General features: G+C 53.9%; 1 protein-coding gene across 1 annotated transcript in view; it reads right to left on the reverse strand.

Annotated features, from left to right (window-relative positions):
- Positions 1 to 10,616: 10,616 nt before the first annotated feature.
- Positions 10,617 to 25,997, reverse strand: part of VDR (vitamin D receptor) — a 54,868-nt gene continuing 39,487 nt past the window's right edge. The window contains exons 5-10 of the mRNA XM_040642381.1: positions 24,218 to 24,402; positions 23,877 to 23,997; positions 20,699 to 20,870; positions 14,492 to 14,643; positions 14,158 to 14,274; positions 10,617 to 12,847 (exon numbers count right to left, since the gene is read on the reverse strand). Of these exons, the coding sequence (XP_040498315.1) occupies positions 12,588 to 12,847; positions 14,158 to 14,274; positions 14,492 to 14,643; positions 20,699 to 20,870; positions 23,877 to 23,997; positions 24,218 to 24,402 (1,007 nt within the window). The 3' untranslated portion in view covers positions 10,617 to 12,587. The remainder of the gene's footprint in view (positions 12,848 to 14,157; positions 14,275 to 14,491; positions 14,644 to 20,698; positions 20,871 to 23,876; positions 23,998 to 24,217; positions 24,403 to 25,997) is intronic.

The following is a 25,997-nucleotide window of genomic DNA, read 5'->3' on the forward strand; positions in this document are numbered from 1 at the left end:
GAGGAGATACTGCTGGTAGGTGAGGTGGGGGAATGTTTAGCTCGATCGCCATCAAGGTAATGCCAATTAAAATAAGATGACAGTAGATGCTGTTTTCTTCTCTTCTTTTCTTTAAGATTTTGTTTATTTATTTGACAGAGAGAGACAGCCAGCGAGAGAGGGAACACAAGCAGGGGGAGCAGGAGAGGAAGAAGCAGGCTCCCAGCAGAGGAGCCTGATGTGGGGCTCGATCCCAGAACACCAGGATCACGCCCTGAGCCGAGGGCAGACGCTTAACGACTGAGCTGAGCCACCCAGGCGCCCCTAGATGCTGTTTTCCAACATTAGTGAGAGTGTGGCGAAATTTACATGTTTGAAATCCACTTGGCAATAGATAGTAAGATCTATAAAATGTTCTCGCCCTTTTTACACCACCCAATGTACCCTAAACTAGATTTCTACAGCCGAAATTCAGGAGGGGGAGTGGAATGCGTGCATAACGATGTTCACCCCTGAACTCTGTAGAATACGGAAAGTTAAAAACAATTTGAACACCTACAACTGGAAAATTGTGAAGCAAATTATATTTCCACTTAATAGAAAATTACGAGGCTGTTCTAAAGATGTTTACGAATGCAACACAGCATCACAGGACAGTATCGATTTGTGTATGCACTGTGATGGCAACGGTATTAAAAAAAAAAACGACCCGACACGGGCATAGAGGAAAAGATCGAGAGGAAACGTGCAGTAGGTACTATCATGTAGGGTGGTATGAATGTACCTGTTTTTTTAGCCATTTAAGGGTTGTCCACATTGTGAAGGGCTGTGAAGAGTGGGGAGGAAGGTCCATCGGAAGCCTAGGCTGGGCTACAAGGAGGGCCCTGGGCACCTTCTGGAGGTCACGAGTTCATTCGTCCACCTGGTTTCTTTACGGGGCTCTGGGCACGAGCCAGGTGCTGTCACTGCGGCATTAACTCAGCCCTCTCCCGATGGGAAAAGCCCAGATTCCCTGTCTGGGTTCCAAGCTCCTGGAGCGTCACGGGCTCCTGTGCCACGGATGGGGCCAAGACCTTGTCCTGGGCACGGAGGGACAGACCGCAGAGGACAGGACCCAGGCCAGTCCAGAGCAGGTCCTGGGGAAAGGGAAGAGTGTGTGCGGGTAGCTGTGGCCCAGGGAGGGGAGGGGAGGGTTGGGGGATCACCAAGGAGCTTGGGGGATATGAAGACAGCTCTGCCCCGGGGGGAGGAGCTGGTGGGCTGTGGTTGGCACCTACTGGTTCATGTTTCCCCGAAGGTGACAGGAGATGGGAGTGGGCCATCACCTCCACAGCCCCCCACAGGAACTGTACCTGGGCCCCACCTACGGGCACCATCCGGCCCGGCTGGCCTGCTGTTCCTCCCCCTCCGCTCTCTTCCTACACTGACACACTGGGGCCTTGAAATAACACATCTTTATTTATGCCATCATTTCCACATAATTTGCCTATGATTCACTTGTTGTCAAGAGGCATGAAAACCTCCATCCCCAGCTCCCAGTGCACTGGCCCAGTGCCCCCGTGTGCCACTGCTCCCCTTTCCACGGGGTCTTACCAGCTCTGGCCGCACCCCCCAGTCTCAGCGCCTCTTCCTCCATGGCAAGCCCACCCCAGCTCCTCCCTCCTCGGCCTTTACCTGGGAGCGGGAGGCAGGGGCTGCGAATGGCCCAGATGGAATGCACCAATGCACCCGCTTCGCCAGCCCAGAACCTGGCCCGAGGGAGGCCCTGCTGGGAAGGCCTGCGGTGTTAGGACTGGAGGTGACTGCTCACAAACAGGAAGCCCTGGAAAAGGGAAGAAGTTTCTCTTGGCCTAGAAGCTGTGGAGCCCCCAGCCCCAGAGGCAGCCTCCCCCAACCACCACCCCCTCACTTCCTCAGGCTGGATTTTCCTCATGCCTCAAGGCTGGTCCCTGGGTCCCTCCCCCTACTCTGTTTCCTACAGGGCACAGGGGTATAGAGTTTCCACAGTGTGTGTGTGTGTGTGTGTGTGTGTGAGAGAGAGAGAAAGAGAGAGAGCCAGAGACAGAGAGACAGAGAGACGGAGAGACAGAGAGACGGAGAGACAGAGAGACAGAGAGAATGTGTTGGAGGGGTAGAAAGAGTTGTCAATACCTTCATTACCAGTAGGGCCTTAAAGCTTTGTTGCCCTCCCACCCCCACTCCCACCCCCACCCCGGAATCTAGGTGAGTCAGGGAACTATGAGGTGGGGGAGGCAGGGGAGGAAGGGGGGAGGAAGAGGGCAAGGGGCGAGGAGGGGGCTACTGGAAGCTGAGTGGGGGTGAGGGGAGCTGCTGTGGTTGGGTTATCTGATGTGAGGAGCCAGGTGTGCTCTGGGGGTGGGGGAAGAGCAGCCTGAGAGAGGCAGAAACTGCCAGAGCAGCCGAGAGCCCCAGAACGGCAGAGACAGGAAAGACAGAACAGCCCTGGGCCAAGAGGAAGACCGAGGGAGACTTTAGATCTCTCCCCACTGGGCACACCTGACTCCCAGCTCCCCGGGAGCCAGACAACAGGCAGCCTGCCCCCACCCTGGGACAGAGGTGGGGGTGGCCAGGGGGTGTGTGGAGCCGCGAGGACAAGGGTCCAGCCTTATCCCTGAATCAGAGCAGTTGGAGACAGTTGGGGGTCTATAATCTCGGTTGGGGGTTGATGGGTGGAGGAGGTTTGCGGGAGGAGATAATGGGGTGGAGCCGAGCCCTGGTCTGGAACAGACGACCCTCAGGCCAGGCATGGTCAACCGGCGCTCCACCCCCAGCTCCTCCTGCCTTGGGGGGCTCGGCTCCAGACAGCCGCAGGTGCGAAGCTGGGGTGGGAGCAGGGCTGTGAGCACCGTGGGGTGCCAGCTTCGTCCCCCGCAAGAGCTGACCCTGCGAGCTCCAGCTTCCGCTCCTCCAGCCTGGCCTTGGCCATGTGTGCTGTTGAGGGGGTGGTGCTCCCTATATGGAAAGGATATCCGCTTAGAGGAGAGGGTCCCCAGATGGCGATGAGAATTCTAATAATAAAGGGCAATGGTTACCAAGCACTTGCTACGCCCAGCAGGTCTCTGAGCGCCAAGTACTCATTCACTCCGCCTTCACAACTCCCTCCGTAGGCGTCACCATGCACAGGTGAGGAAACCGAGGCCCAGAGACCTCAAGTCATTCCCCCCAAGGCAGAAGAAGCTACTTTTGAAGTCCATGCTCTTCCTCACTAGCCTGGCTGCTTCCGTCCGGCCAGGAATGGTGGGAGAGGGGGCGGGAGAGCACCTGGGCTCCCGCTGTCTACGCGGCCCTCTTAGCCTAGCACTGTGCTGGTCCAGGGTAGGAGGCACTGGGTAAGCGTTTGCTCGAGGAATGAACTAACCACCAAGCATGGGTCCTCTCCAAAGGCCCCCGGTATTCTGCCTACTGACAGCGTTCCCTTCCCCTCTCCACTCCTCCACCGCCTCAAGGCCTCCCCGTAAACACAGCGGAAGGCAGGGAGCCTCCGGGGTGGGGTCCTATCAGAGAGGAAGTGGGGCTGGCTCCTCTCCCATCCCCTTTATCATTTCTCCCCATCCCCACTCTAATACCAGCGGCTCCACCGGCCCCTCCAGGCTGCTCCCCTGGGGCTCCAGGCTGGGAGAGGGAAAGAAATTTAAACCCCAGAAGCTGCGGGTGGGGCTGGGGGTGGCTGGAGGAAACGGAGGGGACACTAGGAAGGGATTTTCCAGGCACTCTGAACCGGGAGCTCACAGTCCTCCCGACCCGCGCTGAGCTGACCTGGGTTGCCAGTCCCTTTCCAATGGGCGGCTTGATCTACCCGGCCGTCCCGGTAGCGGAATGGAAAAAGAGGAGCCAGGCACAGACACAGTCAGACGCCAGCCCTCTCCCGGCCCTCGCTCCACGCCTGCTGCCACAGGTGCTCACAGGCAGGCTTTTTAATTAGATGGGGTTGGGTCAGAGTGGCCCCGGCCTTTCTAGAAGCCCTGTAGGATTCTGAGCATCAGTGCAAAGGGCAGTGGGGAGGCCTCGTGAAGCTAAATGTGAGCTGCTGGACTGGCTTCTCCACTCTCCATCAGGAAGGACGCCTAAGGAGCGTTCCGCCCACTGCCTCCAGCCTTCCTCTCCTCGGAGCCAGCTCCTAGGAGACTATGCCTTTCTTCCTTGAGTCCAGCTCAGAAAGAATTTGCAGAACAATCCAGCTGGGAATGTGATACTTGCTCCATCTCTCCCTGCATTCTCTGTATCAGATATCGCTGGATCCCTGATCCAGGGCACCGATCTGGTCTAATTCTGGAAGAGTCTGTTCAGGCTTAGGTGAGACTGCTGAGTCCCGGGGAGGGCTGGGCTGTGGAAGCATTGACAAGTGCCCCCAGTTCCTGTGGATGCCTGGGTCTTTCCAACTATTCTCTTTTCCCGAGACATGTCTCATTGCCCACCCCCTCCCCTTGCTCCCAGGGAACAACTGAACCAAAGTGTTTCTGGTCAGTGCGCTAATGTCAAGCCGCAGGAGGGCATAGCCTTTGGCTCGGTCTCAGTCAACTCTGTACGTGGTTTGCAGACCTAAGTTTGGGAAGATATATAACCAGGGAGATGGTCAGAATATTGAATGACAAAATGAGGATTCCAAGGATCTGAGCAGGCTACGGTGTGGGATAAATCAAGTCAGATAAATCGGAATCGAGATAAATGCTAAGTTCTGCATTTCGGTCCAAAAACAAAGCGTCCACATGCGGAATGAGGGCGATGTGGCAGATGCTTTAGGGAGAGGTACTTAGTGAGCATGTGGGTTCTGAAGCCACAGGGACTTAACTTCTCAGTTTCCAAAGTTCAAGGGAAGGTGTTTAAATTTGCATAAGGCCGTTTGCATTTCATTTTCTAGCAGGGACCCAAGCAGATTATTTTTTTTCACTTGACATCTATGGTGAAGACCAGATCCTTTGGAGGCTCACAGAAGTGGGTAGTACATTGCTCCGCGTTCATTCATTCGTCCATTTAGTCCAACATTTGTGGAATCCCTCCTTTATTCCAGTCTGGAGGGAGCCCCAAAGGCAAAACAGAAACTTACAATGCACACAACGGACACTTCGTTCTACAATAGGGGGACCCCGCGCTTCTACCCAAGAGAGGGCACACTGGGACAGCACAGTGACGTTCCGGAAGACTTTGGGAAAGGCATGAACCTGAGCTGGCAATGGCAGGAGTAGTCGGAGTTGGCCCAGTCGAGAAAACTGGGGGATCGAGGATGTCAGGCCCAGGAAACCACCACATAGACACACGGACAGTGTGGGTCTCAGAGTGTAGTCCGAGATCGCTGTGGGACTCCGAGCCCCATGCAGGGGCCTCACAAGGTCAAAACTACTTCATCATAAAACTAAGGCATGGTTTGCCTTTTCAGTCTCATTCCTTCACTGTGTACAGAGGCGTTTTCCAGAAGTTCCGTGATGTGTGCTATCCTAACAGGCGAATGCAGAGCCAGATATGAGACTCCAGCCGCCTTCCATTGAGCCAGACCTTAAAGAGATTCGCCAAACTGTGAAACAATGCTGTCTTGTCACTAAATTGTTTTGCTTTGGAAAAAGGGTACTTATTTATTTCTAAAGATTTATTTATTTTAGAGACAGAGCACACAGTAGGGGGAGGGGCTGAGCTCAGAGTCACAGGAGGGGCTCGGATCACAACCTGAGCCAAAACCAAGAGGTGGACCCTTAACCAACTGAGCCACCCAGGTGCACCCAGAAAAAGTTTATTTTTAATAAAAAACGTGTTATTTATGTTAACTTACATTCATTATTTTTCTTTTTTAAAAATTTAATAAATAGTTTTAAAATGTCTCAATTTAAATTTCCAAAATGGCCAATATTGATAGACATGATCTCACACTCATAAAAGCTCTTTGGGGTCCTTATGTTTAATAGTGTAAGGGGGTCCGAAGACCAAAGCATTGAGAACCACCGGTGTGGAGACAGGCCACCAAGGTGCACGCACACCGTCAGAGAGCTGCTGGCGGCTGGACTCAGCGGGGTCTTGAGTTTCAATGTCTGGACAGTGACACGTGAGAGGCGGACAGACTGGATCGTGGCGGCTGATGCACCTCGCTACAGGAGCAGACACTGATAAAGAGCATAACTGGAAGAAGTTGGGGACAGTATTATCTAGAGTTCCATGTGTTTCCGATTTATGTGCCTAGCCTCCCACCTCTCCCTCACCTCTCTGCCCAGACGGCTGTGTAAGTGGGGGCTGGTCTGGGCTTATTCAGTTGCACACCTGCCCCCTGGTGGCCAGATGGCACAACGACGCCCTGCCCCAGCTCTAACAGCTATTTGCGGAGCAGGAGCCCTGGGGCCTGAGGCTGAGGTCTGGACGGGGGACCAAGGAGACCCAATGGCGTGAGCCCCCAGAGGGCTCATCGAGGATGAGTGGTCAGAGGACAGGAGCAATGTCAACTCCTAATGAAAACTTACTTGACCCTCTACTCTCAAGCCCCATTACGATGCTGCCCGGCGTTTCTGAGTCACGGCTACGTCCAGAGACTCTGATACGTCTTTTACACGGATTGTATCGCTACAGCAAACCCAGAGTAGGCACTGTGTTGCTGCCATTCTATAGATGAAGATTCTGAGGCTCAAAAACGTTAAGTAAATTGCCCAAGTTCCCGCAGAGCCAGGATGGTGACCCATCCGTTTATGGCACTGAGTGACCTACTTGCCGTCTACTTGGTGGCTTCTGCTTGTGCAGCTGGGGGTGCTCTGTTTGTAGGTCTGTCTTCTCCTCTTGGACTGCGCCTTTCTTGGGGGCAGTGATTGTCTTACTCACCTCTGCAGCCCCCGCACGGAGCTCGGGGCTTGTGCTCCGACGCACTGAAGGACTGCGCAAGCAGGCTGGACCTCGGAGGGAACCTGGAGCCAGCATGCGGGGTGTCCAGAGGCATAAGAGCTCCGTCTTGGGGGGCGCTTGGCTAAGGTGTGTCAGATTCTCCCCCCGGGGCTGTGTTTCCAGAGACAGCCTGGGAAGCCAGAGAGCAGGTCCCTTGGCCCTCCTGCTTGGTCCCTGGTGTGAGAAGAAACAGCACCAGGTGCCTCCAGCAGCAGGGAGTCAGGACCTGGCTGGATCTCAGCAGCCTTCGCGGAGATAGAGGCGGGAGCAGGAGACAGAGCAAGTCGCTCAAGCCTGTCCCGGTAGGGCAGTAGCACCACCTAGTGGTGAAGTTCAAGATGATTTAGGAAAAAAGCACTAGAGCGTCCCTAGCTGGGAAGAGGCCGGGAACACCCTCCTCTGGAAGGGGCTCCAGGAAATTTTGGGGTCCCCCTCCAGGAGCCAAAGGGCAGGGCCTGGAAGCCGTCTGGCCCCTCCCCCAGGCAGAGCAGCCCACGCTGAAAGGCCCAGTCTGGTTATACAAACTGTGAAGAAAACCCTGCCCCTCCCGCCACCCCCCCAGCCCCACCAGCCCTTGGCTGAAAAGAGCCACCCAGCTCAAGGTCCTGTCAAGGTCACACTCTCTTCCTTCAGACCGCCTGCATCCAATGACTTGCTGATGCAAGGGGAAAAAAAACGTTTCCTCATCTCATCTTGGGGCCACGTGAAGGGTCATCAGTTTCAGAACTCCCCATCCAAGTTAGCTGAGACTGTGGTTGAGATCACGCCGCAGCCCGACCTCTCCCTCTCCCTGACCCACTTGCTTCCCTGTCTCTGAAGCTGGTGATCCTGAGACCTCCCTTCAATAAGCTCTAGGTACTTCTCTCTGCATTTCAGAGTCAGCTACCTGGGCACCCGACCAGGCACGCTCTCGCTCACATATCCTATCTGGCCCATCCGAATATGGAGATTACAAGCAGGGACCCCACCAGCAGCCACCGCTTCTCATCCCCCTGTGCACAGACTGGCCCAGGAGCCTCACGGGCTTCTTGCCTACCCTGAGTACTGATCCCCCACAGGACACGGGTGGGATGAGACCTCCCCTGGGCCGTGCTGGGAGACTGACCCCGCCCTGCAGACAGCCTCTGAGGAGCCCCCGCTGAAGCAGGAGACACCGACCGGCCACCGCGGGCCCTCGCCACTCCAGACGGCCCTGTCTGCCTGCCCCCAGCCCTGGAGGAACCCCTATTTCCCGGCACACTGCTGACCTATTTACACCGCATAAAGCTCTGAGCTATCAACCCCTCGGCCTGTATTTTTCCTTTTTGACTCCTTTAAGGAGCAGACCTGTTCACAGCAGCCCAGTTACAGCCTTGCCTGGTGTAAAGGGAGGATGTGTCCTTTGTAGCTTCTATGAAAAGCTAGAGTTTAGTATAGGGGCTGCCTGCCCAACAGATCAACAGAGCCTATCAGCCACGACTGGTACCAGATAAGAACACCTTGTGGGGACCAGCACCGTCCAATAGCGTTTCGTGCAGCGAGGGAAATGTTCTTAGTCTGGACTGTCCATTCCCGTAGCCCTGGGGCTAGCGAGCCCTGGAGATGTGGCCAGCGCCACTGAAGAGCTAAATGTTTACTTTTATTTACTTCTAATGAATTTCAACTTTAATAGTCACCCGTGGCTACGGTATGGAACAGCACGGGTATAGAACCAAAGCTTGCAACAGGAAAACTTCACATCGCTTTATCCTAACCCTAAGGTCTTTTGGGGGTGCCTTCCTCTCGGTTTATGGTCACACGCAGCCTTGGAGATTCTGTATTCTTCTAGATTGTCCATAAAATGCTAAATCAGATCCTCCTAAGGGTTTTCAAGACCTTCCTCTTCACACTCCTCCAGCCAGAGACATGCGCATTTATGCAAGCTGTTGATTTCCTTCTGGAAGCCCATTCATCTTTCATGACAAAATAGCCCTTGGGCTCTATCCCCGATTCTTCTACTACCATCCCATCTCGTGGTGACACACTGTAGCCTTTCTCTGAAATCTTTACAGCTTCTTCTTCTCCTTCTTTTTTTAAGATTTTATTTATTTGACAGAGAGACAGAGAGAGCACAAGCCGTGGGAGCGGAAGGCAAAGCTAGGAGAGAAGCAGACTCCCGGGCAGGGCAGGGAGCCCGACGTGGGGCTCGATCACAGGACCCTGGGATCATGACCTGAGCCGAAGGCAGACACTTAACTCAAGTGAGCCACCCAGGTGCCCCATTTACAGCTACTTCTGAAAAATTAAAGTAAATCACATCTACGGGTTTCCAGACTAACCGACTTACCCTCAAATAAATGCACCGGTCGCGCACGATTTCCCCGTTCACAGAGCGCGGCGCTGTGTCTTTGGCTGGGTCTTTTCCTTTGCTGCATTTGGCGTGAAGCCTTTATCATACACCTCACTTCCTAGGGGGAACGGAGTGGGGTGCGTCAGCTCCTCGGGTCCCTTGGGAGTCCATTTAGGCACAGGACGCATTTGCGATTCTCTGAGTCACAGCATTTCAAATACGAGGCACGTTCTTGTCAACAGTGGCCCGCTTCTCATTCCTGAGGTTCTCTGGACCCAACACGTGTGACCCAAGCTTTCTGCGAACAGAGCACTGTTTGACCCACCACCGGCCTACTTGGGGAGCGGGAACCCCCTTACATCCTCCGCGGCAGAGAGCGGACAAGATTATCTGGCATTTGTTGGGGTCCTCAACTCAGTTGGAAGCAGAGTAGTGCAGCCGTTAACCGATGGCTTCCGGAGCCAGCTGCCAAGGGTTCAAGTCCCATCTCTGTCACTTCCCACCAGGGGGGCTTCGGGCAAATTACCCCTCCCCTCCGTCAGGGGGTTCCTAGTGGCCCAGCGCCCCTGGGGCCCACGTAAGGGTAGAGCAAGCTGGTTTGCATAATGCACTTATTTACAGCGATACTTGCCCGAAGTAAGTGCTACGTAAGTGTAAGCTAATTTTACACCATACGCAAAGCTTCCTTCATTTGTTTATTTGACAAATTTCTGGCAACTTGTTATTCTCTGTGGAAATCACTCAGCAGGANNTCTGTAAAGACTTCTTTTGCTCCTTTATTCCTTTCCCCGTATCTGTCTTACATTCCAGCCTTCTCTATTGGGAGGCCCCGACTTCCTGGGAAACCTCGCTTTTCCTCCCGTCTTTTCCTCCCCAACTCCTAGCCTTCTCTTTGGTAGTGAGCTGGTGTCGTGGGCCCCAGGGCTGAGCTGGTGTTTCCAGGGTGTCCAGTGGGGTGCCCTGGAGAAGGGAGGGCCAGAGGGAGAACTGGGAAGGTGGAAACATTACAAAGACAAATGCACTTTATTGATAAGGCAACAGCATTATACAGAGCTGAGGCAGAGACCCCATCCGGCCAGGGCCACATCGGGGAGGGGGTCTGATTCACATTGAGACACAGGCTGAGGTGTCCCCCCTCCCCCTCCTGATGGGTCAGCAGGGTGACAACTCAGGGAAGGAACGCAGGGGATCCAGGATCTAGATTCGCTGTCTAAAATCCAGACCCTCCCCTGCGGGACTAGGGCAGCCTTCAGGGGAGGCGGGAAACGGGGTCTGAGCTCAAGTGTGGTGCACTGAATACAGCACTGGCCCGGGAGTTCACAGACCAGGCGCATCCCTGGAGCTCTTTCCAACTAGCCGTCTGAGCTTGGGGGACCACACCCTCCTCCAAAGGTCAGGTTTTCTTTAGCAAGGGAGTTGAACTAGTGTAGCGATTTCTTTAACTCCCCTACCCGACTAGCATGCTAGACCGATGTCTTCTGCAGCTAAAATCCAGCAGGGGCCTCTCCCTCATTTGTGAAATAACAGCAAGGACAATAACAATAACTGATGTATAGCATTCGTTTACAATGTAAGTTTCCCCCATAAATATCTCCTCATCAGTGGTGCCTACTGCCTGCTACGTTAGAATGGTACAAAACGGAGTCTGATTCTGAAACAACTCCCAGCTCAGAAACGGCAGCCTCAGCCATGCGAGGGTACTGTGCCGTGCGAAATGTGGCTGCCAGCGGTTTCTCCACCAGAAGAAACACCACCGAAGGCAGCCGCGTTCCCCAAACTCAAGCAATGATCTGAGGGACCCTCTCTGACTCCTGGAGGGAGCCCCTCCGCATGGTCCCACACACCTACAACTCACTCTCCCGGGGACACCACCCCAGAGGAAGCAGTAAGAGCTCCCACCTCCTGGGTTCGGCCGCCTATGGAAGGGCAAACGGAGTCTGAAGTTAAGTGCCCCCCATCCCTTTTGAATTTGGGCGGGTGGAGTGAGAATAAGAAGGGAACCAGCCCCACATGTCTTCACCCCTAGATGCTCTCTCGGCCTAGCCATGCAAGGCCAGCCCGCTCTCCCTCCGGCCGCGGCGAGGTGTTGGAGCACTAGCTCCTGGGTTCTGGGGGACGGCAGTCTTGGAGCTACACCCAGATGGGCCCCCGGGAGGGCATGGCCTGGGCTGTTGGGGTCTGCCGTTCTTCTCTTCCATCCCACCTTGCCAGGTGGAAAAGAGGCGGCGCTGCGGGTAGGTGGAGGGGCACTGCTTCCCCAGACCGTGGGGACTTTGGGAGCATGTGTCCATCTCAGGACCGCCCTTGACCATCCTAGGGTGAGGCCCCTCCAGCACCCACGGCCACTGGTTCTCTCTCTTCTGAGTGGGAGGTGAGGGAGGCAGGGTGAGGATGAGGGTGCTGCTGGGCATTTCTCTGCAACCTGGGGGTGATTCACTCTTGCCACCTAGATCATTGGAAGGAGAGCTCTGGCCTCCACCAACCTCTTAGATCCAGGTCAAGGAGCCATGGGCTTGGTGACAGGGACAGCTGTGGCCACCATCTACCACTCTCCTGTGAGGCTGGGTTTGCCCGTCCCCCACTTCCTGGGCCCCGCTCTTGTCCCCCCTTGGGCCTCTCAGCGGGTGGGTTCTGGGCTAGGGGGTCCCTGCCTTGGGGAAAAAGCCCACCTACCATACCTACTTCCAGGAAGAATGTTACCATAGCAACGGGATGAAGGTGGGCACTGAGGTGTTAGGCGAGTGCCCTTTGGCCAGCAGAGGTGGGTGAGGGGGGGAGTTGTGACCTTTGTCACCATGTTTTTGGTCATCCTTGGCAGTGAGCGTCCTAGACAGGCCAGGGCTGGGAAGGCAAAGGGAGAAGGCCCCATCGTGGCACACTGCCCTGGGACAAAACAGCACAGGCTGGCGGCAGGATGAGATGGGGCGAGAGGGGTGGGCGTAGTGGCTAGTTAATTATCATGGTGGGGCAGGGGGAAGGACGTCCCCGCTTGGCTCTGGACGAACGGGCCTGGAGCGGGGGGAGGTACAGGTGTCTCTGTCCCTGAGGAATGGCTGTGTTTCTCCCGCTTGCCTGTTCCCTCGGCATCAGCCAGCAGCCACTTTCGGAGCGGGAGGGCCATCCCTGGGCAAGGCCCCTCTTCCGCATCTGCCCTCTGCCCCCACTTGAGTTTCTTCATCAAATAAACAGCAACTCCTCGTGACTGAGGTCTCAAGGGACTGGGGGCAGCCTGTGGCCGGCAGGAAAGGGAGACCCGGTGTTAGGCTGGACAGGACACAGGGTGGGCTGGGTGGGGAGGGGAGGTGCAGGAGGAGGGGCTGAACTCCGGAGGGGGTGGGAAGGTCTGCGGGGCAGCAGGCGGCCCCAGGCCAGGGCACGAGGCCCCAGAGGAGCAGCCCCGCCCAGGTGCCAGGGCAGGCCGCCCTGGTCAGGAAATCTCATTGCCAAACACCTCCAGCACGAGGGGTGTGAGCTTCATGCTGCACTCGGGCTGGAAGGAGAGGCAGCGGTACTGCTTGGAGTGCTCCTCATTGAGGCTGCGCAGGTCGGCCAGCTTCTGGATCATCTTGGCGTAGAGCAGGTGGCTGCCCGGCGGCGGGTGGCGGCAGCGGATGTAGGTCTGCAGCGTGTTCGACAGGCGGTCCTGGATGGCCTCCACCAGCGCCGCGTCCTGCACCCCAGGACGGTCTGCAAGCACAGGGAGACAGGAGGAGAAGGCACAGCTCTGAGCCAGGTCCCTTAACATTCCGTCTCCCCACAACCCCCGCGCCCAGACAGATGCCCAATGCCGGCATCCTCCTAGGTCACCCCTGTAGGGCTGCGACCTGTGACACCACAGTCCTCCCTAAAGCCTCTCAACGACTTCCCTTGCAATTTTGGTCAAGACTCCCAGGCCCCATCCAGCCCCGTCTCCAGCTCGACTCTCTCCCTCCGTCTCTGTGCTCCATGTGTCTATCGGTATCCCGACGTGCTGTGCGCTCTGGCCTCCAGCCTTCACATTTGTGTTCCCTCTGCCTGGAACTCAGCTCTTGTGTCTTCGCCTCTTACTGATCCTTCAGGTAACAGCTTAAAAGACCTTCCTCAAGAGGGCCGTTCCCGAGGACCGCCTACCTCCATTCTCCAGACTGCATCAAGTTCTCTCCTTCTATTATACCCTGCTCTAGTATCAGACACGTCTTTATTTTTAAACTTTCATCACATTAAACTTAGTCATGAAATAGTAACTGTTTAACATCTCCTCCTTTAATGTCTGTGTCTTGTTTGTTGCTGAATCCTAATGCCCAGAACAGGGCCCAGGACCCAGCAGGTGCGCAACAAGTCATCGCTGAGTGTAGGAATCATGAACGAGTGAATGCTGGCTGTGCCGGGGTGGGGGAGGAGCCCACGTTCCTTCCGTGGGTTCCCAGCCCATCCCTGATCAGAGGCCATTTGCTTGTTCCCTCAACATAGGCGGAGGCAGGGCTGCCCCCCTTAGGCCTCATCACCAGTATAATATCCCCAGGACCACAAAAACCGCCTTCTCGGCCTCTCTCTCTTCCCACCCCAACAGACAGAAGAGCTCAGGGTCACAGCACACTGCCTCCAAAATGCGTCAGGTAAGCTTTGGAGGCGGAAGCATCTCTAAGCCCCAAGTTTTTCTACCCTACCCCACAGGTGATCTCAGGTGCTGGCAAAGTTCAGTCCAGTTCACCCAAGAGCAGAACGTGAGGACTGGGAACATCCAGACCTGTCTACGGCCTGAGAAACCCCATTTATCTGGTTCCTCAGAGTCCCACCTGTGAACCACCTATGGTCTCAGGGCCAAAGGCAGTGAAGGACCTCTCAGCTTACACATTTCACATGGGCTGTGTGAACCCAGCAAAGTGGGTGTTTCCTTGTCTCTCTCTCCCCTTTTGCCCCTCCCCCCTCCAGATCGCCCTGCTGACCCTCGGCTGCGCTTAGTGCTTCACGTCCCCCCCGCCCCAGGTCCCCAAGCTCCCCACTGCTAGACCCCACACCTGGGGAGACAATGCAGATGGCCATGAGCAGGACATGCTCCTCCTCGTGCAAGTTCAGCTTCTTCAGCCCCACCTGGAACTTGATGAGGGGCTCAATCAGCTCCAGGCTGTGTCCGGCTATGAGAGAGATGGCCAGATGCTGTGGGCTGAACTGAGGAGCCGTCTACCCAAACCACCCCGCCCCACCTCCAGCCCTGCCTGGGCCTGCCTCTCACCCTTCTCTCCCTCCTGCCGCCTAGCCCCCTCCGATGCACCTGATCAGGGCCCATGACCCCAGGAAGGGCGGAGACAGAGTCTGGGAGCTGGATTGGGTGGAGTTGGGGCCCGAAGGTACCTTTGGCTACATCACTGATGTGGTACTTGTATTCCTGGCTGCCACAGGTCCAGGACATGTCGTCCATGATGAAGGACTGGTTGGAGCGCAACATGATGACCTCGATGGCACTTGACTTCAGCAGCACGATCTGGTCATCAGAAGTGAGGTCTCTGCCAGGGAGGACAGGGAGGAGTTGGGTTACTGGTCAAGAACTTCAAGTCACACAAATCAATGTGGTGTTTTGACAGGTGCCAGCCAGGTCCTTCACTGAGGAGCTGGTGGTCTGATCGGAAAGGAAAAAAACCTGTTTCCCCGAAGGAGAACATCTCAAGACTGTGATCGTGCGCCAGGGCTGCAAGTAAATGGGCTCAGTTACTAAGGCAGGGACAACCCGGGGACTCACCAGTGTCCCCAGGCCTAAGCGGCCAGAGCTATTAGGGACAGGAAGAAGAGCCTGCGGAAGCTCTCAGGGTTACAGCGGGAATGTGGAGTCTGCAAGAGGTATGGCCACTGTCATCTTCAACACCTCTCATGCCTTCCTTTTCTCCCCCTTCTGTCCTCTGGTCCTTCCCAGAAGTACAGCTCAGCCAACTCCGTCTCCAGGACATCTCTTGAGCCCTCGACCTCCTTCCCGTTACCACCAGGACTGTTCTGGTTCAGAGCTCTGTCACCTTTTTCAGTTGCCTCTTATTAGAACTCTGGAACCAAGTGTCTCTTGGGTCCCTCCTCCATGGTGCTTACAGCTGCTGCAGGGAGACCTCGCCCAGGCTTGGAAACCCTCACTGACTCTCATCCCCTCCGAATCAAGCCCGTACTCCATGCCTTGGCTCCAACCTGTCTTTCCAGCCCTCTTCCCAAACTCCACCAACCCTCCATGCTGGCAACTTCTGACCACTCCACAGTGTCGTGCGTCCTTACGCCAGCTTGCCTTTGGGCATGTGACAGCTCCAGCCGAGAATGCCTGGCTTCTGCTGCTCCAACTTATCTTCCCGACTCTGCACCCAGTGAGGTCTTCCTCGGAGCCCCCCAGCCCCTGGTCACCTTCAGTAGAATTAGAGCCATTTCTTCACGGCCGGCTGCTGCTTGCACTCCCACTTTGCCCTTCCCCCTTCAGCTCTGCTCTTTGCGCACTTGTCTGTGGCTCTGAACTGCAAGTAGGCAAGCTACCTGAGGGCCAGCACTTCCCAATTCCCTCAGTGTTGCCCACACAATGACTACTGAGCCCTGAGCACGACAAGGGCAGTCAACACGTGCTGATGAGTCAAGAGGCCAATGACTAGTTCCATATTCTGAGTCACGGGCTGGGCTTGCCTGAACAATGACAAGGAAAAAGCAGCACCCACAAATCAACTTGCTTCCAGTTTTCCCTCCTTTTCTCTTCCTGACGGTGCATTTCCACCTGGATATCTGGTGGAAGGGCTGCCATCCTCTCCGTGGCTGGACTGTGTACGTGGAGAGATGGGAAGCAGATGTTGACGGACGAGAGGTCTGTATCAACAGGTGATAAGTGACGGTTAGGATGGCTGCAAAGGGTCTGCACTGAAAACAACCTCAAAGCACTAGAGCTGGAAGGCCCCCCTTAGAGGCTATGTGATCCATTTCCTTCTTCGGCGTTCTCTACAGTTGCAGGCTGGTTCCGGGGCCGGGGTACTTGAGGTCTCTGGATAGAGCCAGGAGGTTGTTAACTCCTGGGTGAATAGCTTCTTCTTCTTCTATTGAGCTACACCCACAGGATGACACATTCATCCACTGCTTGCAGCTCTGGCCTCTCGAGGATCACAGAGCCAGACTTCGCCATTAGCCGTGGGGCGTCTTTTAACCATTTAAAGAAAGTTACCATGCGCTCCTGTGTCTTCTCCAGGACAGGCAGCCCCGAAGACACGGCGTCTAGATATCTCACTGCCCTTGTCACTTCCCCCTCGATGCTCAATACACATTTTAAACACTACTGCCTCATTTTGGTTTTAACTCAGTTTACAGTAAAAGGCGCTCATTATGAAATCTTTGCAAAATACAGGAAAAATATAAAGGCAAATAAAAATTGCTCATAACAGCAATGACCATTTTGGTGTATTTCCTTCTTATCTTTTTTTAAAGCAAATCTCTCTCTTTCTCTCTCCCTCTCTCTTTTTAAATTTATTTATTTGTGAGAGAGAGAGAGGAAAAAAAAAAAGGGAGCGCGCACCTGTGCACAAAAGTGCATGAGTTGGGGAAGGGGGAGAAGAAGAGAATCCTCGAGCAGACCCCTGCTGAGTGTGGAGCTCGTCTTGGGGCTCAACCTCAGGACCCATGAGGTCATGACCCGAGCAGAAACCAAGTCTGATGCCCAACCCACTGAGCCACCCAGATGCTCCGCGGATCTCTCTTTTTAAAACATACTTGCGTTCATAGTAATCCTGTGTCCCACTTCCTGCATCAAGAACATTTCTTTAGCCTAGTCCATAGCGAGTTGCATTATCAACATACTACAAGTTATTTAATCAGGCTCCCATCCACCTATTTTTGGACATTTTGGTTGCTTCTAACTTTCGCCATTTCAGTAATTCTGTGAGGCGTTTCTTTGTACATAACCTTTGTTCAATGGCCCATTCGGAACAAGTGCCGTAAGTGAAGAAATCCCTCGCGCGCCTTGCCAGAGAGGTTTCAGGGGCCCCTTGCCTATTGTGATCCAGGCAAGCGGCTTCTATGAAAGCAAACCTAGAATGACCTCAGATTATGGCCCAGAATCCCAGGGACTTTCTAAGTGCAAGTCGCAGCCAGAAGAGGGGATGGTGGCGGGTGGGGGTACAGGTGGAAATAAAGGGGAAATCAGTAAGAGACCTCCTGCCCGCTGACAGGCGCCAGCTCGCCTCTGTGCCTCCTCCCTGGGCCTGTGTACTATTTACATCCCTGATCAGTTTTCACCCTGGCAGCCGGCTGCTTTGGGGCACCCGCGAGGTGCTCTAGAGGCGGGGCTGTCTGGTCGTCCCCACCCCCAGGCAGAGCCTGGCCCCTCCTCGCCGGCATTCCCACGGTACTTCCAGCAGGCCTCTCTTGGTTCTTATCTCCTCACCGCAATTGTCTCACTGTCTATCTCTTCCATCAGACACTGAGCCCTGGAGGTCAGGAACTGTGTCCTCGTCAACTTGTATCCTTCACAGTTTATGGAAGAAGCTGTTTGTTACATAGATGACCGAGTGAAGACAGAGGAGAGGACACGGGAGGAGGGACGCACTGGCCTCAGGCCTTTGACCCAGGAAGGAGCCCTGGGAATGGAAATGGCAGTGAGGTCAAAGGTCTTTCGCCCAGAGGGCTGGGCTCTAGCTGGTTTGGCCTGGTCTGTCTTACACCTCTGTTGGCAATGAAACCTGGGGGTCCTTGGTTCTCGGATCCAAGATGGCTCCTGGCCATTTAGATGCTGCTGCTGATACCACTTCCTCCAGGCGGGCTTTTTTCACTTCCTTCCTTCCTTCCTTCCTTCCTTCCATCCGATTTCATTTATCTATTTGACAGAAATAGAGAGAGAGAGCACACAAGTAGGGGGAGCAGCAGGCTCCCTGCCGAGCAGAGAGCCGGATGCGGGACTCGATCCCAGACCGTGGGATCATGACCTGAGCCGAAGGCAGATGCTCAACTGACTGAGCCACCTAGGCGCCCCACCTCTAAGCCTTTCTTTTGAAGCGCTGAGGATGGGAGATTTGTGGGGTGCAGACGGAGAGGCTGAGGGACAGGAGGTGGGAAGCAGGAGCCGGGCCAAGGCACACCACAGTGCAGTTCACACCCAGCAGGCCTATTCAGTCCTGCCCCACTTTGGTCCCATGCCTGCACCGGAGTCTCAGCCTGCCCCCTCCACCCCCCTGCACTCACCCACACAGAAGTCTCATCCTGCCCTCCCCACACCCTCCACCCCTGCCTACAGGCAGCAGGATCAAAGCCACCAGGGACGCAGCCACTGTTCTCTCACTTCTTGGAAAAATAGAATCCCTAAGCATAGAAACCAGCAGAGCTGGAGAGCTGTGGGGCTGGCCCTACCTGGGGTCCACCAAGCCTGGGCTCTGGCCTCCGTCCAGGCTCAGTGTCGCCTCTGTCCAGTCACAGAGAGACTCCACATCAGTGTCCCCCCATCCCCAGAGCTCTTGGCCAGGCCTGCTCCATTTTTACTGGGATACCTTCCATTCTGAGATTTCCTAAGTCACGCTGAAGAGAGAGAAGCCAACCCAAGCACGTGCGGAATCGATGTAACCAATTCGGGATTAGCAGCTGGATTGTTTCAGTGTCTGCTCCTATATACCTTGCTTCAGCCACAACTGCACGGCTAGACTAGGGAACCGTGGAAAATGAGGTTGGATATGGAAGGAAGGGAACGGACTACAACTCATCCTTGGAGACACACATTAAGGGCTGGGTCATGCTATTTGTGTCAGAGTATATGTGGCAAGGGTCAGGGATGGGGACCAAAGGCATGGGAGAAAAATGGGGGTTTGGGTTACTTACTACAGGGCAGGGGGGGGGGTCCAGCACTGGGGTCACCTGGTTAAATGAATGGCTTTTTAAGGACAGTGTTGCCAAGTATGCCATCCCAGCCACCACTTAGAATCGGCAAACTCGAGCATCTGGACAGAGCTTCGGGGACCCTGTGCTCCAGCTCCCCAACAGGCTAGGAAAGACAGCTGAGGACTGCTCCCTGGGGCTGGGACAGAAGCCAGGTACTCCCACTATCCATCAGTACCTCGAAGTGTTTTTGTCTCTAGCTGTTTACACAAAACAAGACTTGGGAACAGTTTGCAAACACTGACTTGAAGAGTGTGGGAGGGAGCGGGAACTTGCGCTGAGCGGAATGCGTTGTCAGTTCCAAGGAAAGGCTCTGGAGGGTAAGTCCCAGGCCCAGCGCAACACTGAGCTCACAGCTGACACTCGGGAGCTCATTCCTGCCGGATGCCACAGTGGCCCTTGCTCCTTCTGCAACCAAAACGTGCAATGCGGTAGGCGCGTCTCAAGGGTGTCTTGCTTTAGTAAGCAAGTTTGATGTCTTTCTCTTCTTTACAGTCCTCACATAAATTCCCGGGGAAGAGCACAGGAGGGCCCCCGGTGTCTGAGTGGCTGAGAGGCATGAAGTCACACAGAGCCAGCTGTCTCAGGGCAGACACAAGCTGGGAAGAACTGGGCTTGGCGCTCTGACTTAGCGCCATCTAGCTGTCATTGAGACAGTGCCTGATGGCTTCCTTGCGTGGCAGAGAGAGTCACAAAACAATAAACAGCACATCACACGAGTTTCCATTCAGAGCTGGCCGATGTCCAATAATTTTGGGCTCCCAGAGTTCCAGCACCGAATCTGAGCATTGGCCTCTAGAAAGCCCTCAGAAGCCCCTGCTGCTGGCAACTGCAAATATTGCTCCTTGAACTGATGCCAACAGGAATTGCCAGTGATTGCTTTCTTTCCCTTTCTCAACCACATTGTATACGTACTGTATGGCTGTCCTCCAAATGATATAAATAATGCGTCAATATAGATAGGACTATCTCCCAACATTCTACTAAAAGCATCTACACTCTCTTACTTTAAGAATATTTGACGCTGCGTGGCTATTTAAATATAAGTATATGTGCCACTTATTACCAAAACAATAAAACAGTTGGCTGAAATTTGTATCAGTGTATCTATAACAGAGGATCTTTACTCCAGTAGGACTCCTTACACCTACCTGTTTGGGCAAAGGTCTCAGTATGGTCAGGAAAAGCCCTTTTCACAGAAATTTGGGTGAAGGAGGCCCCGGTTATGTGTGCCAGGAAACCTGTCTTCCTCTGGGATCCCTAAATTATTTCACAAGTCCCCTTGCGCAACCCTTTCTCCTATCACTTCATTTTGGTTTCAGATTTGGGTGTGGAGGGTTAAAGGAGGTTTAATTTAAAGGGTTCACGTGAGGATTAGACCCAAGCCAGCCGGAGTGCACACGGCAGTGAACACGGCAGTGAACTTGGAATTCTAGACCTTGGCTCTGACATATACTGGCTCCAGCACTAGAAAATGATCCTGGCCGGCCACTGAACCTCTCTGGGCTTCTGTTCTGTCATCCAGAAATTGCGGGGGACAGATAGCTCTCCAGTGCTGGCCTGCTGGGTCATGCTGGATGGGCCATACTTCCCAGAGATTCTGACGTAGGAGGTCTGAGTCCCTATTTTGAGAAGCAGTAGGTTGGTATCTCCAAGCCTTCTTCTAGCTCAGTCTAGGAGTCTGACTCTTCTTACCTGAACCCTGGGATCATCTTGGCAAAGCCGATGACCTTTTGGATGCTGTAACTGACCAGGTCAGCCAGGTGGGGCAGCATGGAGAGCTGGGACAGGTCCAGGGTCAGAGAAGAATCATCTGAGTCTTCTTCCCTCAGATCCAGATTGGAGAAGCTGGTCGGTTCCATCACGTCTGGGGAAGAATGAGGAGAGAGAAAGAGCTACTTAAGGGTACTTGAGCCAGATGCCTTCCTGCTTGGCCCTGTGAGGACCTCCCATACCCTAGACGCAGGGCTAGCCAGGAATGCCATAGTGACCGCCTCTCTCCAAGGTCACTCCTCAGCCCAGGCTTTCCTCTAGGACTCCCCCTGGCTTTCCTTTCAAGCAGAACAAGGCAGTACAATCAAAGATCAGAGATAGTCCAAGAAATGAGATTTCCTGGAGCCATGATTTTACAGACCACATGTTATTTCTAATGACCTCAAATCAAAGACGAATTTGGAATCAATGAACTTATGGAAAACAACGTTAAACCTCACTAGTGACCAAAGAACTGCACAGTAGAACATTTAGACTTTTCACCTATAAACTAGAAACAATTATGTTTAAACGTGGATGCCATTGTCAAGGAATTAGGCAACCCGTGTGCCATGGGGTGCTAAAGGAAGCATAAATTTGTGCAAGTAATCTAGAGAGCTATTTGACAGTAGGCATCAGAAGCCTACGATTATGTATATTCTTTGTCCAGTAATCCCCCTTCCATAAATTCCTCATAAGGAAAAAAAAAAATCTGGAATAAGAGCAAATATTTAGCCACAAGCATAAGATTATCTTTTTAAAAAAGATTTTACTTATTTATTTATTTGAGAGACAGAGAGAGCACACAAGCAGGGGGAGGGGTGGAGGAAAAAGGAGACTCCCCACCAAGGAGGGAGCCCGATGCGGGGCTCAAACCCAGGACCCTGGGATCATGACCTGAGCTGAAGGCAGACGCTTAACTGACTGAGCCACCCAGGCCCCCTGCATATTGTTATCTTAATGAAAAGCTGGGACACAATCTAGATTAGATATATTATTGTACATTCATATTCCAGAATACTAATCAGCCTTGAAGCATATATTCTAGAGGTATGTAGAATGACATGAAAATATGATGTAATGTACTGGTAAAGGAAGAAAGCAAGTTACCAGATGGTGTATAGTGTAATTCCACTTGAAAATAAACATAAAAAAAGATGGAAAAGAGATACATCACAGTGTTAACAGTGATTACCTTTGAGTAGTAGGTTTAAATATTTTACATATATAAAAATATATTTATTTTATATATATATTAGCTTATATTTTCTGAATGCTTACAATAAACATGTATTACTTTTGCTTAACATTTTTAAAAAAGATTTTGTGTATTTGTTTGAGAGAGAGAGAGCACGAGCAGGGGGAGGGGCAGAGGGAGAGGGAGAAGCAGACTCTGCTGAGCAGGGAACCTGATGTGGGGCTCCATCCCAGACCTGAGCCGAAGGCAGATTCCCAACGGACTGAGCCACCCAGGCGCCCCCCTTTTGCTTAATATTTTTAAATTAAAAGTGTTAACTAGTTTGAACCTTATTTATTTATTTATTTATTAAATTAAGTAATCTCTATGCCCAACATGGGGCTTGAATTCATGACCCCGAGATCAAGAACAGCATGCTACATCAACTGAGCCAGCCAGGCGCCCCTTTAAATCAGTATATGCCATACTGAACCTACCATTGGTGGGGCTGAGCACCTCATATCAATTAACCTATGAGTATATCAAACCCCTAAATAAGATGGAATTATTATTATTATTATTTTTTAAAGATTTTATTTATTTATTTGACAGAGACAGCCAGCGAGAGAGGGAACACAAGCAGGGGGAGTGGGAGAGGAAGAAGCAGGCTCATAGCGGAGGAGCCCGATGTGGGACTCGATCCCGGAGCGCCGGGATCACGCCCTGAGCTGAAGGCAGACGCTTAACGACTGCGCTACCCAGGCGCCCCATAAGATGGAATTATTAAAAGCTGAATGTATAACATGCAGACTGAGCCTCACCGATGCAAATAAATACCCCACCAAGTGAAAAGAACAGGAAAGTGGGGAGCGAAAATTAACACTTGGGAAGAATCGCTACAAGACAAGGGGCTCAAAGGGTCAGTCAATCTCTGCAATGTCCCTGACCACCTCCCTCGGGTCACTCCTGCGTAGGTAGACACCATGTCTGTCTCCACTGCCATCCTTGTCCAGCTGACACTGAGACCCTTCCCACCTCTTTGGGATCTAGGCACAGATCCATCCGTAAGTCCGGAAGTACCATATCTGAGGGTTCTCGTTCCCGGAGGGAAGGGGTTTTCCCATCCCTCCCGTTCTGCAGGATCCACGCAGAAGGCAGCAGGGTTGGGTGAGAGGCAGAGGGATGAAGGACAGGGAGGGGGGAGGACGGAGCAGGAAGCTGAAGAAGAAGGTGGAAAAGGACCGTAGGAAGGAAAGCAAGGATGAGCTGGAGATGATGGGGTGGGGGGGCGGTAGGCTGCAGTGGGACCCACATGTTCTCCCTCCACTCCAAATGTCACCTTCCGGGCTTTGATGACTGTAGTTAATGATACTGTTTTGTATATTTGAAAGTTGCTAAAAGAGTAGATCTTAAAAGTTCTCATCACAAGGAAAAAAAAACACAACTTTATAACTCTGTGAGATGATGGATATCACTAGACTTATTGTGGTAATCGTTTTGTTTTGCAACATATCCATGTACCAAATTATTATGTTGCATACCTGAAACGAATACAATGTTCTATGTCAATTATAGCTCAATAAAACTGGAAAAAAACCAAAAACAGAACCCGCCAAAAGGCCCAGGCTCAAAATACCCTTTAAAGGAACCAGGTTGCCCACAGGGTGGAGGGCAGGAGCAGAAGCCTGGTGTGGAGGAAAGAGCAGGGACTCTGCAGACAGACCCTGCCTGGCCAGACTCCAGCTTGGCCTCTTCCCCAGCATGGGCCCTGGGGCTGGTTAGCCCTCTTCTGCACAAAAAAAGGGCGGTGTTCTGGGGACACTGTGTGGCACACAGTACGCTAGTGCTACCCTACCATCCACAGCCAAGGACAGGTGGGCTGTGGAAGCTCTGGGCTCTTCTCCCCGAGGCGGGCTCACTGGCGGGCGGCCTGTATCCACTCACCTAGAGAGGCTGTGTAGTTATCAGAGCAGGAGGAAGCTGAGTCCCCGGAGAGGCTGGGGGTGTGGATGGAGGAGGGCCTGGAGGAATGGCTCCCTCCACCCCCCTCCCCACGAACTGGAGGCTGGAAGGGAAAGATGCAGCATTAGAAGCTCCCATCGGGGGCCACTTTCCTGCCTTGTCCCCGAACTGTGACAACGGGAGCGGGAGGCCTCCCCGGGCAGGGAAGCCGCCACCCACGCCCCGGTTTCTGGCTGGCTGTGGCCCTCCATCCGCGCTCGCAGGCCCCGGCCCCGGCTGGGGCTTTCGCTCCGCAGCTCCTGCTGCCTGGCCGGCGGACGCACCCGGAACTGGGTGAAGTCGGCATAGGTGGGGTCGTAGGTCTTGTGGTGGGCGTCCAGCAGGATGGCGATGATGTGCTGCTGTTCCTCCGACAGCTTGGGCCGCAGACTGTCCTTCAGGGCTTCCTCCTCCTTCCGCTTCAGGATCATCTCCCGCTTCCGCTGCACCTCCTCGTCCGTCAGGATGACTGTGGGGCAGGAAGGGGGGTGTCAGGAGGGCTGGGCCTGCGGCTCCCGGAGAAACCAGCCTCCAGGGGCTGAAGGCTAAAGATGGGAGGAGCTCACAGGGTGGGTGGGTGCTTCCTGCCATGGGGGCCTCCGAGCCCACTATATATGGATGGAAAACTGGGTTTCCTATTGAAAAGGCAGGTGCATGAGCGAGGAGGAGAAAGGATTTGAGAGGTGGGATGGTTGGGCATTATTAGTGAGTCTGGGTTGTCAGGAGCAAGTGATCGGACTCTGGGCAAACGGTTTGAACTCTCTAGGCTTTTGTATCTCATTAATCACACAAGCAGTTTGCTCCATTAAAACCTCTTCTAAGGTCCCTTTGTGGTGCTTTCCTCCAGAAAATGTGTGTATGTTGGGTGGCTGGGGTGGCGGGGTGACAACACTGACCTTGGAGGATGGACTGTTTTGGGAACTGAATGTGTGCATAACACAGAGCACCTGCTCATTAAATGTCAGTCCTTGTCTCTTCCCCCTCACATTCATTGCCCATGATCTTGAGGGAAACATGGAGGGAAGAAGGGTGAGGGTCACGGCGTGGCCAGTCCCAGTGCTGGAAGCTAGGAGATGCTGAAAGACCCCTCTACGTGGGCATTCCCACGGCCAAGTTTCCAGGCATGGAACTCAGGCATCTGATCTACTCTGACCAACTTAGAAAGACTTCGCTTCTTCGGTTCCCTGCAAAACAACCCCTCCTCCAGCCTGTCCAGTCTTGAAAGTTCTACCCAAGGAAGTTTTTGAGCCCTCTAGAATTCCCAAAGATAACACCTTGAAGCTCTAATTTGCAGTTCTCTCCAGCTGTTATCCAGCGTGTCTGACAATGGGGAGACCCTCTGCCACTGTCGGGCTGTGCGGGCCCTTCTGGAGTGGCGCCCACCTCACCGTGCTGGGCAGCTGCCCGGGAGGGCGGGACTGTGAGCAGGGATGCCTGGCACAGCAGCCAGGCAAACAGACCTCCTGGCTGGGGCTTGCAGAGTGCTGACGGCAGGAGTGGGCACTGGGGCCCTTGGCCTGTAGCTACTTGCTCTGAGCTGGTGTTGCCAACGCTTCTGCCCACAGAACCGGGGAGTTTCACAAGAGCAGGGAAAGAACCAGAACCCCAGGATGGGTGGGTTCCAGGCTGCAAGAGCGGCCCACTGGCCCAGACCCCTCGGGTGTGGGGGAGAATGCAAGAAGCTGGTGGGAGGTGAGGGCGAGCCTATGGGGTATGGATGGGTGGGAGTGGGCAACCAGACCCTCGGGCCCAGCAGGAAGGGAAGCTTGTGGCAAAGGATGGCAAGTTCCCTCCACAGCTGAGGTAAGCCATATTAAGAGGAGGACTGAAGGAGACCACGCCCAGGTGACTGACTCACCTGCCCAAAGAGCTGCCAGCCCTCTCCCACAGTGGGTGTCTGCTCAGACCCCAAGAAGCCAAGTAGGGTGGAAGAGGAAGGAGCAGAGAGCATTGGATTCAAGGCAGGGTGCGAGGCCTTAGCCTGGGGAACCCAAGATTAGGTGTCTGGTTTTTCCTGCTCACCTAAGGGTGGCTGCAGGAGGTTTCTGGGGCTGGAGTGGGGGG

This window comes from Ursus maritimus, unplaced genomic scaffold (assembly GCF_017311325.1).
Source record: "Ursus maritimus isolate PB19 unplaced genomic scaffold, ASM1731132v1 scaffold_26, whole genome shotgun sequence".
NCBI classification, from domain to species: domain Eukaryota; kingdom Metazoa; phylum Chordata; class Mammalia; order Carnivora; family Ursidae; genus Ursus; species Ursus maritimus.